Source organism: Corvus brachyrhynchos, unplaced genomic scaffold (assembly GCF_000691975.1).
Source record: "Corvus brachyrhynchos isolate BGI_N302 unplaced genomic scaffold, ASM69197v1 scaffold116, whole genome shotgun sequence".
Classification (NCBI taxonomy): domain Eukaryota; kingdom Metazoa; phylum Chordata; class Aves; order Passeriformes; family Corvidae; genus Corvus; species Corvus brachyrhynchos.
Genome location: NW_008240221.1, coordinates 12,775,685 through 12,794,599, shown reverse-complemented (window position 1 = coordinate 12,794,599; position 18,915 = coordinate 12,775,685). Strand labels below are relative to the sequence as shown.

At 43.7% G+C, this 18,915-nt stretch overlaps 2 protein-coding genes across 2 annotated transcripts in view; one reads left to right on the top strand and one right to left on the bottom strand.

The window, feature by feature from the left end:
* Positions 1–6: 6 nt before the first annotated feature.
* Positions 7–5,986, top strand: SF3B6 (splicing factor 3b subunit 6). Its single transcript, XM_008641813.2, has 4 exons — positions 7–76; positions 317–435; positions 2,316–2,454; positions 2,953–5,986. Exons 1-4 carry the CDS (start codon positions 47–49, stop codon positions 3,040–3,042), a joined length of 378 nt encoding a protein of 125 aa, XP_008640035.1. The 5' UTR covers positions 7–46; the 3' UTR covers positions 3,043–5,986.
* A 2,562-nt stretch (positions 5,987–8,548) lies between these two features.
* FKBP1B (FK506 binding protein 1B) overlaps positions 8,549–18,915 on the bottom strand; it is a 41,795-nt gene continuing 31,428 nt past the window's right edge. Inside the window, exons 3-4 of the mRNA XM_017744923.1 lie at positions 11,748–11,852; positions 8,549–9,248 (exon numbers count right to left, since the gene is read on the bottom strand). Coding sequence (XP_017600412.1) covers positions 9,120–9,248; positions 11,748–11,852 — 234 coding nt within the window. The 3' untranslated portion in view covers positions 8,549–9,119. The remainder of the gene's footprint in view (positions 9,249–11,747; positions 11,853–18,915) is intronic.

Genomic DNA, 18,915 nt, shown 5'->3' with positions numbered 1-18,915 from the left:
CGCTGTTTCCGTCCCAGGCCGCGGCCCCCACCCACCGCCCACCGCCATGGCGATGCAAGCAGCCAAACGAGCCAACGTGAGTGCCCTGCCCTGTCCCGTCCCTGCCGGGGTGGGCTCCTGCTTCGTCCCGCTTCAGGCACCCCGCTGCTCTGACGGGAACCCGGCAGGGGGGTGGAACTGGGTGATGTTTAAGGCTCCTTCCAGTCCCAACCATTCCGTGGTTCAGTGATTCCATGATTTAACCCGTAGGCTGCTGGGTTTAAGGTTTGTAATACGTGCCTTGGGTCTAACACACCGCCTGTCCTTCCCCCATCAGATCCGGCTCCCTCCGGAGGTCAACCGGATCCTGTACATCAGGAACCTGCCGTACAAAATCACGGCCGAGGAGATGTACGACATTTTTGGGAAGTACGGGCCCATCCGGCAGATCAGAGTGTGAGTATTTCAGGTTTTTTGGGCCGTGAAGGGTTTCACGTGCTCCAGTGTCAGTGTTCTTGCCGCGGTGGTGGCAGCTGGGTTCCACAGCTGGAAAGGTTCAATGCCCTGGAGCAGCGCCCCGAGTGCCCGAGTGGGATGTGATGATGCTCTTAACAAATGAATTTGTTAGAAAATTACTGTGCTGGGAGGTGGGGAGAAGGAGCTTAAATTTGAAATGAACTTGGGGATGTTGATAAAATATGAGAGACTAGTTTGCTTAAGTTTCAAATACAGCTGAGGTTTTACCTTGATTTGGGGTAAAAATAGGAAAGGCAGAAGTAGAGCACAAACAGTATTCCTGCTTTATGAGTATCCAATAATTGATCAGTGGGAAAACAGAGATGCTGCTCTTGCTGGACCAGTGAACTAGAAACAAATACTAGGAGCGGCCCATGTGGGCCACAGAGGATGTCCTCGAGCCAAACCGGGTCTGGATAGTGGAGATGTGACTGTGCCTTTGGTTCTGAAATGCATGGAGATTGTACATGCCTGCAGCAGCTCTGAGGTTCTTCTCCTGGTTAGTTCCAATGTTTAGGACCTGAGCTTTGATCATCACAGGAGGGTTGGCTGGGACCTTAAAGACCAGCTCATTCCAATCCCCTGCCATGGGCAGGGACACCTTCCACTAGACCAGGTTGCTCTGAGCCTCATCCAACACTTCTAGGGATGGAGCATCCACAGCCTCTCTGGGCAGCCTGTTTGAGTGTTCACTGTGTAAAGTGAGTGTTACAGATTTGCCCTCAGTAAGCAAAGGACACCAAGGGGACATGTGCTGCTGGTGCCATGCTAGGAAGTGACACCGGACAGACCCTTCTTGTGCAGAGAAGCGCAGACTGGAGAAGTGGCTGAAGGAACAACGGGCAGTGTAAACACTGCCTGACTAAATAGGTGGAATTCTTTGCTAATGAGCATAAAGAAGAGCTAGTACTTGAGTTTTCTGAAAACATGTGGGCTGGAACAGCATGACAGTGGGACCTATTGAGAATTAGGACTTACCAAGAGTTTTCCATTGAAGCAACGTGCTAGCTTGTGCATCCAGTGGTTTGTTCAGAGCTACTAATTAACATTGCTTCCCACAGAAATCCCAACGTCATCAGTGACAAGGCATAACGTGTAAGCCCCTTTGTGAAGGCTTTTGTGCTTTGTGCAGTTTTTATCCCATTCTCCTCCTCACTTTTGCACACACCTCAGTGTGGATATGTGTGATACCATTTGTCCTCAGGAGTTCTCAGAAGCACCTTAGAGACAGTTGTTCTGATTTTAAGTCTCTGTAGGTGTCTTTTAGTCAAGACTTTTGGGATCTGTAAACTCTGCAGCCCCTGTGGGCTCATTACTGTTACGTGTCCAGACCTGTGTCCCATCCTTCAGGCAAAGGGCATGGAACTGCTCCCATGGGTGATGGCTGTGCCTTGGCTTGCACCAGCAGGGCTGTTCTGAACCTCTTAAATTGACTTTGTGATATGCCAGGAGCCCTGTTCTATCCTAGGGCCACATCTGATTCAGCCAGCCACTAACTGACAGCCAGGTCTTGTAACATTAAGTAAAAGCTAATTGCTATAATAAAGACTGAAATTACTTCCAGACATATGACAGCCCTGACAAAAGCTACTGATAGTTGTTGCGGAGAGGTGCATTTCCCTTATGGAGCTCATTTTCCTGTTGTCTCTGGCTCTGAACTGTTTGGTGTGGAAAGCAGGGATGTAGTTTAATACCTAGAAAAAAATAAAAAATTGTTTTTAGTGAAGTTGCATTAGTTCAGCTAATCTCAGTCACTGTGAAATAAACAAACTATTTCTTGTTCATTTTATGTAACCTTGAATCTGACCTTTGCTCTGCAGTGGAAATACCCCTGAGACCAGAGGAACAGCCTACGTGGTCTATGAGGACATCTTCGATGCCAAGAACGCCTGTGACCACCTGTCGGGGTTCAACGTGTGCAACAGATACCTCGTGGTTCTGTACTACAATGCAAACAGGGTACGTGCACCTGGGCTGGGGAAGTCACCTCTCAACAGAGCTGTCACAAAAAACCAACCCCAACATCAGTTTGTAAATGCAGTTGTGTGGGTATTTCTAAGAAATAAAACCCAAACTGTTAGAGGGAGTGAATGGGATACATGGTCAGTTTCACATTTACTTGGTGACTTGTGTGCAAAAAAAGTACTTTTGGACAAAGGGAGTGAAAAACATGTTTGTGAGCGATGTACTCTGGAGAAGAGGGTGCAGAAGCTCCACAACTGCACAGCTGCAGCAAGAGGTGAGATCTTGCTTATAGGTAAAAAGTCTGCAGTTCTCGTCCCTGTCACTGACGGTGTCCAGGGCCCTGTGACATTCTCCAGGGCAAGAATCAAACAGCGCTCTCTGTGTGTGTGATGGTGGTGGGAGTTCACAGTGATGTCTGCGGTACAGGGAAATAACTTGTCATAAGATGAGACTTCTTTTGTCTTCTGACATTTTTTATTTTCCTAATTACAGGCATTCCAAAAGATGGACACAAAGAAGAAAGAAGAACAGCTTAAGCTTCTCAAGGAAAAATACGGAATTAACACAGACCCACCAAAATAAACTGATCTTTTTTGGAAAACTGTTTTCAAACGCTGCCGTCGAGTTCTTGGCCTAAACATAGGAATTTTTAACAAAGTGTAATTTTTTCTCTTACAAATTTGATAAGCTGCAATATGAGTCTTTGTATCTTCAGATTAGAATTAAATTAATGTAGAACATGGGGAGATCTGCTTTAATATTAAATCCCCCAAGGCAACATGCCTTCTCTGTTCTGAGGGTGACCTGGTAAAGGCTGCATTGACCTGTTTTGAGCAGGAGCTTTCAGAAACAGACCGAGCAGGTTCTGTGACTGAACAAAGCAAGCCCAAGCCCATGTTTGTAACAAAGTTTCTTTCACAAACTGTAGAAGACGAACAGCCTTTTAAAAGGATCCAGCTGATATGGGGACTCCAGACCAAGTACCTTGTTCCCAGGGATGGTGCCAGCTTTGATCAGCTGCAGTGGAACAACCCAGCTCTCACAATACAAAAAAAAGTGTCTGGGGGCTTTGTGGTGTGTCCCAGGTTTGACTGAGGATTTGGTGTGAATTGAAGAACACATGACCAAAATGAGGCAGTAGATGAAGGTTTTCATTTTGATACCTGTAGTGCAATTGTTTTCTACTTGGCATGGTTGAGCTGTAACACATTTTCTGTACATACCGTTTTAGGTGTAGCACCTGGTGGAAGAAAAACAAATTTACCTTTTTTTTGGCTCTTTTTTTAGTACTCATGTCCTGTGTATAAAGATAAGTGTGATCCACAGTGTGCATAACTAGTATCTCAGAATTGGGAAAGAATAACGTCTGTCTGTGTTCTGAACCAGCTGGAACATGTGTGAACATGAGCAGTATCCTGCCTTGGGAGGATTTATTTGCATGAATGTAATGTTTCGCTCCCTGACCAGACAACTTCCAGCCAGTGCAGAACCAGGACAGATGCAAACATACTTTGCTTGAGATTTGTAATTCAGTTTTGTTTTTCAGTATATCGTACTGTGATAAAGAAATGCTCCCATTTTCTGAAATTAGGTTTTTGTTGGATTCTGTCACTTGAGGAACAATGCTGTGTCCATTTGATGAAAAAATAAATGCATATTTTGCTTTTTTTCATCAAGGCTTGCTTCATGCTGCACTCCTCCTGCATGTAACCTGTCCTGTTAGAAGGGAGTCATTCATCACCCGAGTGTTTGGTGCAGGTAGGAGCTGTGGCACTTCTGTCTCCGTGTGTACAGGGGTGTCCGTGTGTGTCATGGGTGACGGGAGGGTGCCCAGCTGTGGGAACAATGTCCAGATCTCACCTGGAGGAGATCCCTGGCAGCTGCCCTATGCTGTGCACCTTGTTTAGCAGCTGGAAGGGGCTCACAGCAATATTCACATTTACTGTCTGGAACCAAGACAAACTAAACACTTGTCATTTTGTACTGAATTGTCCTATTTTCTTTGTTCTTAAAGAAGCTATTACAAATTAATAAATCAGATGCTACAAAGAAAAGTTCAGTTATGGCTCATGGAGAGTGAGCCCCAAGCCAGCTCTGGGGGAAGGCAGCCACGGTGGCTCCCGTGTGATTTCAGCTTGGGGTGGGTGCTCAAAGTCCCATCTTGTGCCTGACCCAGGAGCATCCCACTGGAGCAGATCTGCCCTTGCACACAGGCTTTGGGGATGTGAGCCAGAGCCACTCTTGGTGTGTGATTCCTCCATCCCTGCATCCTTCCCTTAAAACTGATGCTGCCTTTTGCAGCAAGAAACCTTGCAGGCCGCAGTGACCCTGGCTGAGGTCGGGAACAGGTACTGGGAGACCTGGAGCTGGGAAGCTGGGTTAGGTGAGCAGTCCCTCCATGGCCAGCCTGGCTGCCAGGTCCTGCCTATCAGATTAACACAAACTGAGAGTTCTCAGGCAAGAACTAGATTGCATTAAAAATGTTAAAATTAATGAAATCCTACTGGGGAATTTGCTTCTATGTGAACATCCACAGCTTTTCAAGGGTTACAAACTGCTCTGCTCCCAAATATATATCTTCTACATATATAAATATATCTATTTATATGAGCCATGTATATATGTACACATCCATGTACCAAACACTTGGATAACTGAAATCATTTACACCAACTGCTGGGCATTGAGAAGACTCCTTGCTGTAACAGGAACTGGAGGTGCTTGTTGCCATGCTGGATTTATGGTTCTAATAAATAATGAACACTGATAATAAATATCAGAGTGACAATAATGGTGCTGGGTGCTGCCAGCCTTGTTTTAAATCATATGCAAATACCACATTGCTTCTGTCAATAGCAGAGAGCATGGTGCTTGCACTGCAGTGTCTGTTTTGATGAGGATTTGGTGCTGTTTGAAAAACACATATAAAAAGCAATTCTTTAGGGTAATAAGATTAATAAAAATTCCTTCAATGAATCCTCAAGATCAGCAGCTTTTGATTTCTCTGAGAGCTCAGCTGCTGCCTTTCATTAAATATTCCATTTCATAGTTTTTCTTCTAGTGCCTGTTCAGGGCTTTCAATGTCCCTGCACATGTAAAATGAAATAATAATTTGTACCTGCAAGACAGGGGGAATGGAAATGGAATGCCCGGAGGACTGTTTTGATGAGATCTGCTCAAGATTTTGTTTGAAATGTAATATCAAAGAACAGGGAAATGAGTTCAGCTCATGAATGGCAGAGGGGCAGTAAATAAAGCAGATGTTACCAGCCTCGGCACTCTGCATCTGTGCTGGCTTTGTGTGTGCTCACTTCCCGTTTAATTTTTCAGGAAGTAGGACATGAAATTAAGACTGGAAGGTCATTTTTTTTTCCACTGATGCTGTTTAGAAATTAGTAACAAGAGTATATCTGATTACACAAGCAATGACAGTAAATTTTTTCCAATCTATTATATAGGGGTAATAATTATATGTACTGTGTTGATTGATGATACAATTAAATAAATTAACGCATTTGCAGTCAAATAAAGAGCTGAAGATTACATTTCCTTGAAGACTTAATTTCCCTAAGTATCACAAAGCACAATTAGTTTTCCTTTCAGATTTTTTCTTTTTAATGAAATTGGCATGAAAAATGTAATAATCCCTGTTTCCAACCAAGGTCTCTGCAGAGAGGAGGCGATGAGGGAGAGCTTCATCAGCCAGCTGTAATAAGGATTTTACAGAGTGGGTAATGGCTGGTTGTACTGTGAAGGCAGAGGGGAAGAGCATAGCAGCAGCTCTGCAGATAGAGGGGATAAGATTGAGTACAATCAGCTCTCAGAGCCCAGCAGGAACGTGGTTTCCCTGGTAAGGAACTTGGAAGGGCAGAGCCGTGCCCTGCCTGTTGCCTCAGATGCAGCAGAAGCTCCCAAACAGCAAGGCCAAGTGGGGATGGAGGGAGCACAGGGCCATTCCAGGGTCACTCACACAATCCTTGGCATCGCCATTCACCGTTGGGGCTTTTCAGGAAAGGGCCCAAACCAGGTGCCAGTCTCTGGTGAGACCCCACCTGCAGTGCTGTGTCCAGCCCTGGGGTTCCCAGCACAGGGAGGATGTGGACCTGTTGGAGCCACTCCAGAGATGGGACACCAGGATGATCAGAGGGATGGAGCATCTCTCCCATGAGGAAAGGCTGGGAGAATTGGGATTGTTCAGCCTGGGAAAGAGAAGCTTTGGGGTGACCTAATTGTGGCATTCCAGTACCTGAAGGGTGCTGACAAGAAAAATAGACTATTTACAAGAACATGTAGTGACAGGACAAGGGGGAATGGCTTCAAACTAGCAGAAGGTAGGGTTAGATCATGTATTAGGAAAAAACTGTACTGTCAGGATGGTTAGACACTGGAACAGGATGCCCATGGAAGCTGTGGATGTCCCATCCATGGAAGTGTTCAAGGCCAGGTTGGATGGGGCTTTGAACAACCTCATCTAGTGGAAAGTGTCCCAGCCCATGGCAGAGGGGTTGGAATAAGATGACCTTTAAAGTCTCTTCCAACCCAAACCATTCTGTGATTCTGTGATACTTTGGATTTTTTTCTATTTTGTAATAAGCAACTAACTTAAACTGGACCATTGAGAGGAACAGCTTAGACCAATGTGCTGAATCAAACTGTGTTTGACAAGCACAACAGGCCACACCACCTTTAACCAAGACTTTAGGAGGTGCAGTCTGTGACCCAGTGGTGAAAGGAAGGCCAGCAACAGAGGCCAGGGCAGTGGCAAAGGAGAGAGGGACCTTTTCAAATGATTTGGGAAAGCTGGTGGACATCAGATCCTGACAGATCTAATTACGAATTTTTTAACAGGAAATTACCCTGTCCTAAATAAAAGAACTATTAGTGGACGTTGTAACACAGCTGCTGCAGTGACCTGAGATTTCCACCAAAAAAAAGGGTTCTGAAAATCCTTTCATTTCTTTATGGAATGCAGAGAAAAAAAAAATTACACTGCTCAGTGTATAACAACCTGTAAGATACGGATTTATGGGTTTATTAATTAACAAGCTGAAATAAATGCAGCTCTGTGGGTAAAATGAACATCTGGAAAGAGAAGACCACAGGCCATGGTCCCTGGCCAGATCATCAGTCTTGCTGCTCTGTGCTCATTCCCTCTCCCATCTCCAGGAGGTGGCACCTGGGGTCACCTCTGTAGCTTGCTGTCTGAGTGCTGGAGTGTTCTCCTTACACAGATAAAAGAACACAGCACAACTGTTTGAAATATTCCCATCAAAACATCCATTAGTAGAAAACCATGCAAATAGTCTATAGTCAAGTTAAAGAAAAGTAACATCAGGACCCAGTGATGCTCTGGTTTTTTACAGCAGAGAGGAAAAATGAGCCTAATGGAAAGAAATCAGACTTAGACAAGGCAAAATAACAGCACAGAGAAAGCTTCACTGATCAGGTCCTGCTCCCAAATCCAGGTGAATTACAGCCTACACATCTTCCTGTCCCCAGAGGAGAAACCAGCATTTCATGAACTCATATAACCAGCAAATGAAATAAATATTGCTGAGTCTCAAGTGCCAGAGGCCCGGTGCACAGTAAGTTTGCAGGCTTTGTAAACAGCAGCAGCTGATGCAGCCCAAAAACCCCAGAGTGTTCAGTGGCCACATCATCCCACAGATTTCTGTTGAAAGGTGGATGCACAAAATCCTGCTCTTTTCTAGCCTTGCTCAGCTCCAGTAGAAAATATTACAGTAGTTTTAGTGTTGTAAAGGCACAGAATTAGACCAGCACTGCATCTCTTTGACAAGCAGCACCTTCCACCTCTTCAGCAACCAGATTTTGGCCAGAGTTGCGGGGCCAGAGAGGCAGGGGAAATGGAGAGTCAGGAAACCTCTCTGTCCCAGCAGCCCTTACTTGCATGTACCTCTGGTCCCACAGAGATCTTCCACTGGGCCATCTCTAATAGAAGCAGTGCATGGAGCTACATGTACTTCATATAAGAGGAATAACTAACCAAAGATGGGTTGATGGTTGAAGAACTTCCTGTACAGCAAAAAGTATCCTGGTGGCCGGAAGAGAAAAACAGGAAGAGAAACTGTAAAGTATCAAGATTTTATTGTTTTATATATATACTTATAATTCTTAAATGAGACAGTATTTTTTAAAACAGCAGCAAGCAGAACGTACAAGTTGAGAAAAGTGGCAGCGCAGGTAACTCTGTTTGGCTAATGCCCGTTCATGTACAAGGTGTACATTGGATTTTTTTTTTTTGAGCACCTTTTGTGGTTTTTATTTTTTCTTGGTTTAAGTGTACAGTAAGGCAGTGGTTTTTTCAATAAGGAATATATATATATATTTATATTTATATATATTTTCAGTCATCACCGTGAATTCTTCGTACATGCAAATTAAATAAAATGTACAACTTGAAAATGTTACACCGGGAGACGTTTTTCCTCAGAGCAGAGCTTCTATTAAAAGGCAAATACGGACACCACAAAGTTATAAAAGAGAAGGAAGGCAGAGGAAATCAAGCGTCAGGTGCTACTGACAGGACAGCTCGAGCAGGGAAGGTTGGGATTCCAGTGAAGATTCCTCCCACCGCTGGCAAGGCAGGAAGGAACGGATGGTTATTAACAGATGTCTCCAGCCAACTCCCTCGGGAAGGTTCACTCTAACCTGAGAAGCTCCACGTCAAAGAGGAGGGTGGCATTGGGAGGTATGACCCCAGGGTGGCCTGTGGCTCCATAGGCCATCTCAGGTGTGCAGGTCAACTTTGCTCTTTGTCCTAAGCTCATCTGGGTTTTGGATGGCAGAGAAAGGAAAAGAGAAGACAAAAAAAAAACAGGATTAGGAGGAAAACAAAATAAAACTCCCACTACTTGGCAGATTTACAGAATCAAGGAGGGTTGGCATCACCAGATTCACAGAATTGTTTAGTTTGGAAAAGACCTTTAAGATTATTGAGTCTGGGGCTTGGAAGGAGATCTTTAAGGTCCCTTCCAGCCCAAGCCATTCTATGATTCTGAATCCAAACGGGTTTGCTTCAAGCTGAAGCTGCCACAAACAGCTCAGACATGGGCCTCATAACTGCTCTGGCCTCTCACAGCAGTTATTTAAACTGCCAGAACCGCCTGGAAGTGACACAAAGTCTTTTTAACACGGTGTTTGGTCCATCCTGCCTAAACTGGGGCCGGCTGAGTTCCTTCTGCAGAGTGCAGGGTACAAGGAACACCATCAGCAGGCACTAGGAAAAGGCCCTCAGAGCTCTCAGAGATCAGTGCCAAACACAGCCAGGTTCAGCACTTACTTCTCTAAACTCAGTCCAAGCCCCTGGGCAGGCATCTCACTTATGCTGCTTATCCAGGCAGAGATCCCTTGTCCCTGGGATGGGCAGGAATGCTGATTTCCCTCACTCCAGGCTCTCCCTGAAGGGAACTGCTCACTGAGATCTGGAGTTATCTTCTGGGAATTTTGGAACATTTTCAAACTTCTGTTCATGCACCTTACACTGGTGATGGAATATTTACTGGCCTTGAAGCAGTGATTTTAACTCAGACCTCTCTCCCAAGATCGGGCACATCACTGGACTACAGATTATGTGATAGCTCCTCCTGAGTATTTTCAGGTTCTATAAAATATACCAAAGCTAGAGAGTCGATTACTTTGGGTAGAAGAAATATGTGAATATTAACTTTCCCACATTCAAGGAGTATTCATGGCATGGGGCTGAGAATGTCCAAGCCGATGACCTCCCCTGGTCCCCACAGAGATTCTGCATGGGGCTCTGTCCAGTGCTTGGATGTATCCCTGCAAACCAGGCAGCTGGTAGGTCGTGCCTGGGGCTTTAGGGATGAGGCAAACTTGAACTGTCAGAAGCTGAGCAGAGGAATGCAGACCCTGCTGACATCTGACAGTCATTACACCAAGGCTTGCAAAATCCACATGCTGGATATAGGGAACTGCCTTGTTCCAAGAGAGTCTGTCCATCACACTCCCCAAATCCCTCAGCCCCTGGGGTGGAAGGAGACAGCCACGAGCTCGACTTGTGTCAGTGATCCACTAGGAGGAGCAGCAGGGCAGCGTGTGGCCACACAGTTTTCTGGAATGGCTATCAGCCACTCATTTTCTAAGGGACAGGAGCCGAGGAGTGAGAGCGGTCAAGGAAGGGATGAACTGATTCACCCAGTGCTTGATGCTGCTGCTTTATCTGTACTGGCTTCTGGTTCCTACAGCTCTACAGTCCTGAGCTCTCTTAGGCCTTTCTGCAAAGCAAATAATAAACAGTCCAACTCAAATCCTTCAGAAGAAGGTGGTATTTTTCACAGTCTAGGATTCCTCAAATGGACTTCTCTAGCTGGAGGGAAGGGAATGTTTGCTTCTCTCTTCCACCTCCCTCTGGAAAAGCATGGTTGCATCATTCCTCAGTGGATTGTTTCTCATTTTGCATTCTTCCCTTCTCTATTTATGCATCACAAGTTGTTCCTGTTGAAGCTGTTCCTATGAGAGTATTTGAGCAGTTGCCTCCTACACTGAGCTTTTGGATCCTGAAATGGGAAGTCAGGAGGAATTTGCACCCTGATCTCATTCACTCATGCACTTGAGCACCCTGATCACACTCCTCACGTGAGGGGAGCCCTCACAGCACTGCACAAAAAGCAAGACCTGGCAGTGAATTGTATTGTGGGGCTTTTATTGTGCTGGCACTCAAAACTGTAATTAATGCAGGGCAGTCTTCTTTCTCTCAGCATAGGGTTGGCCAGTGAATGTTTTGTAGCTGTGAGTCTGAAGTCATAAAAATGTTAGCAGTGCAGTTTGGTACCTCATTGAGTAAGGGTCAGAATCTGTAGCTGGGTCATGGATGTCATCAAAAACAGCCGCTTGGACTTTTATGGAGTAGCTGAATAGAGGTCATCCCATAAAGAGCTGCCACCTCAACATTTTAAAGGCCACTGCTGTCTGTTTGTGGAGCTGCCCACAGGAGAGAGACGGGGCTTATAGGGCACCTGGGGAGGGGACTTCACCTCTCCCCTCCCAAATGCATACCATGGGGAAAGGCTCATGAGCAGAGGATAGCTGTGGGTGGATGGATGGATGGATGGATGGATGGATGGATGGATGGATGGATGGATGGAAACTACAGGAAATGCTGTGCTCAAATGCACCACACTTTCACAAAAACACTCCATGTCCTACACTGTGATTTCCACTTGGTCTTGTCACCACTGCCCTGGACATTGCTGAGCTCACACACTCTTCAGCCAGCTCCAGGTTCAACCAGAACAATTTATTAGTACCTGGGTAACCCCTTCTTCAAATCCTTTAATGACTTCTTGCCTGCCAATCTTGAACCTGAAAGGCTTGTTTCTGTCTCTGGAGGAAACTTTTATTCTGCAGCAGCCCTGCCAAAACAAGACACACAGTTTCAGTCTGAGTTACATCTAAATTCAAGTGCTGGAGGAGAGGGAAGGAGTGAAAAATTGATGTCTTGGTCACATCAGCTGCTCATTTTCATTTTCACTTTGAAGCCTCATTCAAAATGGCTAAGCCAGAAGAGGCAACTGCAGTGGTACCCTATTGTTACCTTTGCCTTCCTGTAATTTAGGGTCTAACATGGAAATACATTATTTTTATTATTCTCAATGCAACAGATTATAACCCATACTGCACCAAACATTGCACAGACATACAGAAGAGCTGTTGTTTGCACAGTGGAGCTCCCTGCCTAAGCAGATAAAAGCAGGCAAGGAACAAGTGGGAGGCAGCAGAAGAGAGAATCCCAAGGCAGATGCCTGATCCAGGGCTGCCCCTAATAACATGTGTTACACAAACGGGGTCATCCCACACCATGTGTGTGAAACTTCCACACAACGTGACAAGTGCATGTCTCCTCCTCATACAGAAGGAACAGAAGAGACTCTGCATTCACAAACATGAAAACAGCAAAGACATTTATATGAATGTTCTACTACCCTGGTTCTTCGTGTTTTCATTCAGCCACAAGAGACGGTCACAGAACACGTTACTCATTCCTTTGGATGGGCACAGTTTCAATCCATGGGTTTTGAACACATGCCCAGATTCCTCAGCAAATGGACAAACCTTCACAGAGCACTACATGATTGGCTATTCTTCTCTTTTCAAATGGTGGGTAACTATGGTAGCTTTCAATTTATAAGTACCTGGTACTTAAAATGCTTTTCTCTGGATATTGCAAGGTTGGGCTGATATTTATGTATTAGAATCAATCCTTTTTTGTAGTGCTGTAGTGCCAGTGTTGTGGGCATACATCATGACTCTCCTATGCAAGGGCTTGTACAAAGAGAAGTTCATTCATCTGAGAAAGACTCTGGTTGAAAAAAACATTAACAAGTCCAGCTTGGAAAAAAAAGCTGAGAAAAAGTGTCTTTAAGATCCAATATCAAAGATACAGTCTTACTAGTTTCTTTCCATTGAAGCAGCTATCTTAACAGTTCAGCTTGATGCACAAATTTTATTTTTCAGTGAAAACCATCAGTTATTGTCCAATAACAAAGAGGCGTATTTTGCTTGCCTAAAAAGTCTGTACTACGAATCAAAGGTAAATATGAAGAGATGTGCCAGAATGAAAAACAGAGACTAAAAAGGTAGGACTCACTTTACCAACTTTTAGGCTTCTAAGATGTAGCCAGCTATTTCTGAGCTAATTACTCAAGTCAGAGAAAATAGATAATCAAGTCAGAGAAAAATGAACTTTCAGGGAGCAATTCATCTAACCAGATCTAGGGATGTACATTAGGACATAATGAATCACATCCTAGCAGTGCCTATTTCTGTGCAATGAATAAAGGGAAGTCCAAACAACAGCTCAGACACAGATGTCTCCAAATTCATTAGCAGTTAAATCAGTGGCAATGGAGTTCTGGACTTGCACTTATGAGCACACAGTGTTTGATTATTCAGTGGGGTTCTCTGTCCAGATATTTTACATCAATATTAAAACCAAATGCTATATTAAAGCAAATTAGCCATTAGCCGAGTTCAACATTTGTCCAGGTTGGTCCTTCAGACACACCTATGTGTGTGCCTAAGGCCTTAGAAAGAAAACTGTGGAATAACCTGCCCATAAGGAATGTTTCATAACCATTACCATTAGTGCCTGACACAATCCTTTAGTTTTTCACAGTAAAATAATGAAGTACTGTATGCGTGCTCTGATGCAAGTGCATAGAATCACAGACTCAATGAGGTTGGACAAGACCTCTGAGATCATCATGTCCAACATAAGACTCAATGGCCACCTTGCCAAATAGAGCATGGCACTCAGTGCCACATCCAGGTGACTCCACCACCTCCCTGGGCAGCTCATTCCAATATCTAATCACCCCTTCTGTGAAGAAATTCCTCCTAATGTCCAACCTAAACCTCCCCTGGCACAGTTTGAGGCCATCTCCTCTTGTTCTGTCACTTGTTACTTGGGAGCAGAGCCTGACCCCCACCTGGCTGCACTCTCCTGTCAGGGAGCTGTAGAGAGCCATAAGGTCCCCCCTGAGCCTCCTTTTCTCCAGACTAAACACTCCCAGCTCCCTCAGCCACTCCTCATAGAATTTACCCTCAAGACCCTTCCCCAGCTCCACTGCCCTTCTCTGGACTCACTCCAGCCCCTCAATGTCCCTCCCAAATTGAGGGGCCAGAACTGGACATAGAACTCAAGGTGTGGCCTCACCAATACAGGGGGAAATTCATGTATTATGCAATGTATCAGCTCAGTGATATCCACAAACACCTCCAGGCAGGCTGGGAAACCACAGCAGGTCCTGCACAAGGTTTTCCAGCTACAGACTGAGATGGATTCATTTGTAATACAGAAATTCAGCATGTACTGGGGGAGGGCAGGCAGGGAGAAGCAGCTCAGGGGGAACTCTCAGGCATATCATATAATCCTTTTTGAAGTATTTGATCTTAAATTTAAGTGACAGTCCTTCCTCACAGCACTTTTATTTTTAAACACATCATAAAACCTTATGATTCTATGAAATGGAAGGAGACTATTACAGAATCCCAGCATTTAATAGTTTTAATACTAAAACTTAGTACTGTCATTACAGTTCGCATGTTCAAAGCAATATGCAAACATTAATTATTCATCACATTAACCCAAGGAGGTAAAGAAAATATTTATTATAAAATAGCCTCAATCTGGAAGTTCAGATTCAGATGCAAAGTTCCACAACACTTTAGTATGCATTCATTTCATTTTGTAACTAAATCCTATTAAAACTCTTAGCTTAAAGCTCTGATGGTTTACTAAACACCCCACATCAAACCAGTGGCAGAATCAGAATTAACTCTTCAGAGATTCTGACAACAGCTCCTGGACAATGTTTCCAATTTAAAATAATGTTTCCATCTGCCCATGAGCTTGCTAGTTTGATACACCATTTAAAAACAAATTCATTTCACTGGAAAATGCCCAGAGAAGATGTGTTAGGCCTTGTGTCATGGTTTAGCACTACACCTTGTAGAAGAAATCAGGCTTTTCTGTATTTACGGCAACATCCTATTTTCAGCAACAGCTGAAAATTCATGAGGTTATGGATTCATAAATGTAACTTCCTCTGTCATCACCTTACTGCTTTTGGAGGGCAAAGCGGGATGCAAAGAGTCAAATGTGTCTGTATTCACTGGAGGTCTGGCAGGAGGGTCAATTTTTATGTGAGTGCCCTTTAAATGCACATCCAGTCTAGAAATGAGTCAGAGACTCCACATGCCCTGAAGAAGTTCCGATACGGATTTAGACGTGAACTTCAGATCTTTTTAATCTCTGTTTCTGAGTGTTAGCGTTGGCTATGCGGACTCCTGGGAGCTAAAACAGCACAATGCTGTGTTTTCTCTCTTGCTAATGCACCAATCGATTTTTTTTTTTTTGTGAAAAAATTGATTTAGTTAATATTCTTCAACAAGGATGGATGCCCATCTTCAGCCTGCATCTTTATTTATCTAGCTAACAGCAAGGAGGAAAAAACACACAATCTGGAACTCAGCAATGACATTGTTTTGCAAGTCAGAACAATCAATAAGAGTTTTGACTGAGCAAGGACATCTACATACCCATATGGTTACTTGTTAAAAAACCCTTAGGTTTTTGAAAGGGAACAATCATTGTATTAACATAATTACTTGTACAAACTTGGTTATCAGAATATGGCATGGATTTGAAAACATTCTGATCTACAAGGCATCCTAATTGAAAACCAGGTTTTAAAAACTGAGTGAGTGTAGAAAAGGAGACATTTCAGATCATGGGTCCTACTGAATCACTGATGTTCAGCTCACTGATGCTGCAGATTAGAGGGTAGATGGATCCTTTTGTTAAGGAACATGACCACGGATCCATCTAACTGCCAGGGACTACAGTGCCATTTGGGCTAAACTGGCACTGAAAACACAACTTCAGGTTCAAACACAAGTTATTACTTCTTATTAAAACACAGGTGTGTCTGCAGCTGTGTCTGCAGTACTTTTAACACTGCACTACTTTAGCTAAGATCCCATCACTGAAGTCTCTTTCCTAAGGGGAGAGCTCTAATGAAATGACACTGTCTGCACTTGCCTAATAACTTCTGAGTATTTGAGCCAATTTCAACCCCATTTGGCAGAGGAATAGGGATCATACCAACATTAGGATCCTATGCATGCAATGAAAAAAATCTGCGTAGAAAGAAGAGCCTGCAAGAGCTCAATCTTTATCAGAGAAACTCTTATTATTGAGGAGAGGCCAGGAATGGAAAGGCTGGACCACAGACTAAGTTTCTTTTTGCTTCCTTTTCCTCCTTCTGAGAATGATTCATCTGGGAATATAGGCAATCACATAGCACAAATCCACAGAGCCAGCCCAGCTATTAGACACCTAATACACCTACTGTCCCAACAAAACCCTGCCCCAAATCAAGGCCAAATTATTATCCATACAAAGGATGGATGGAGAGAGAACACTGAAGGCCATTCACGGGTAGTCTGTCAAGCTTCTGCCTGAACCTGGAAAATTCATGTGTAAATTCCACTGCTAATGTTATCCAATTCAAAGGTAGAAACTGTGTCTCAACCTGTCATCTAGGCTACTCCTATGGTTAATGGAGAAAGAGAGGTATCTCCAAGAATGATTCATCCCACCTAGATTTAGATGTTAGGGCTGAAATAATCACCTGGAACTGTTTATCATTCTCAGTCAACTACCTTACAAAAGTTAAACCAAGTGCTAGGCTGCCAGGTTTTTATAGGGCCCTAGTGAGGCAGTATTAACTCAGCCATCCATCCCTAAATGAAGTAGGCAAAATTGCATCCCAGGCTTCATTGACTTCAGTGTTTACTAACTTATTTGTCTCTGCAGTGTTGACAAATTCTGGGAATCAGAAGACAAGATCCTAATCCAGGACAAATCCCTTGATTTCACTAGCTGCTCTCTTTTTATCCTGTACAATGGGATTCACTTACCTCACAAGTATTGATGGGACAAACTGAACTAAATAGGTGACTTTCAAAAAACAGCATCATTCATCTATAAAGTATTCCCTTTTCAAACAGTAGTTACCTATGGAATATAAAGGCAATACATATGCTTGAAGACAGCTACTTCCTGAACACTTTTCGGCAGCAGAAAGAGGGGCAGATATTCAGAAGGTGTTTCTAGGACACTATCCTGTTTCATTTTATGTAGACCAAAGGCTCTTCAGGACAAGGACTATATTCTGATGCTCCTCAATGCCATCACCTTTCCAATTATGCCCTGTAATAAATCTGTGCTGTTAGGAACATGTCATTGGGTTTGGTTCCTAGGACTTTCCGAGGAGTTAATGCTGCTGTGGATTAGGAATTTTTCATCTCAAGTGTTTCTTTTTTTTCCATATAAATTATATTGTTTCTATGTCAAGATATGCCCATATTCTGTCAGGAGAATATCACAAAGGCTAGAAAGTCTGATCTTCCCCCATTTACAACATGCAACTATTACTAATATCCACTTCTAGCCTGGAAAATATATTATCAGGAAAGTTCTAGTAACTGCACGAAGTCCTTGTGTCAACATTGATGCCTTCCCAATGTATAGAGGAAGGCACAGTTCAGCACAATTGCATAGGAGTGGTGGGAGAAACACATCCATAAAGTCACAAATCACATCCCAGGCTGATTCATACCAGCAGAACTCCACTGTGGTGTTGCTTGCATTTTACATTAGATAGATCAGTTCTCTTCAGGATTCAGTTCTGACATACTGTGGCAAAGCACTCCCTGCATTCAGTGGTTGTTCCCACCTTAGCTTGTGGCTGAGTCTCAAGCTAACACACCTGAAAAACATGCGGTTTCCCATCAGGAACAAAAACAATTCCCCTGTGTCTTGCTGTTAAATGCAGAGATCTGGGCAACAGTTTTCTAAGCAAATACAGTCAGTGCCTTGTGTTTCTGCTTCCCAGTTACCTAACTCAGCTCTCCAACTCATTCCATCAGAATCTAGATGTGCATCAGACATCTGATACTTCTTCCATCTTAATTTTGTTATTATCTCAAAATGCAATTCACTGTTTTACACATTTTTTTCCTGACAACAGCTCCCTGTAACCTGGCCACGAGCCTCCTCCTGCCACAACACAGTGAGTAGCACACACCGCTGATTTCCTTGATTTGACTTCCAAAACAAACTCTTCTGGATAGATTTGTCATCTCATCAATTTTTCTGATGGCCATTGTAATGGAAACAAAGAGTGTTGAATGGGAGCTGGAAGATGCTTTCATTCCCTATGCTATGTTGGAATAGGGGCCATCTTACTGTGCCCTCTCTGGGGACTTTGGCAACTGAACAGTTTTATCCTGCTAACATTTCCTCTGCATAATATAAACAAAGTCTTATGTGGAGAAAAGTACTTACTGCCTTAGACTGCATTTTCCTGACAGTTTGCAGCCACTTAAGAAAAAATTATTAATATCTTAAGGGAATTTTCAGTCTAGAGGGATAATTGTTGAAGAAAAGTGGGGAAGGGGAGATGCACAACTCTGCATCATATCAGCTCTTTACCACAATTATTTTGTTTTGTCTAGAAAGGCAACAGCAAGGACTTGAATGTGCCATTTGTTGCCATGACAAACAGACTCAAAGTGAAGAAGTGGGAAATGGATAGCAGTGGTGGGCACTTTCCAGTTCCTGCTACCACAGCACACTTCAGTAATGCTTCAGCTTTTGAACACAGGCAGCCTTGCTGCTTCATTTTCTTTGTGTATTAGATACTCATATATCTTTAATGTGGAGTAAGAGCAGCACCATCAATTATTTATTATGCAGCTGACAGCATGCAATGAAGACGCAACAGACAACTCTTCAATAATGCATCACCGTGGGCTATGAATCACTGTTGCGTACAACCACAAGACAATATGAAAGAACCTTGCACTTAGCTCGACTTCACAGCCAGGAAAATTACCTGCAATTGTCTA

Excerpts from the sequence above, each read along its gene's own strand:
- SF3B6 (XM_008641813.2), top strand. The coding sequence starts at position 47 with ATGGCGATGCAAGCAGCCAAACGAGCCAAC. Across the intron at positions 436-2,315 it reads CCCATCCGGCAGATCAGAGT|TGGAAATACCCCTGAGACCA; the intron begins GTGAGTATTTCA and ends TTTGCTCTGCAG. Across the intron at positions 2,455-2,952 it reads TGTACTACAATGCAAACAGG|GCATTCCAAAAGATGGACAC; the intron begins GTACGTGCACCT and ends TCCTAATTACAG.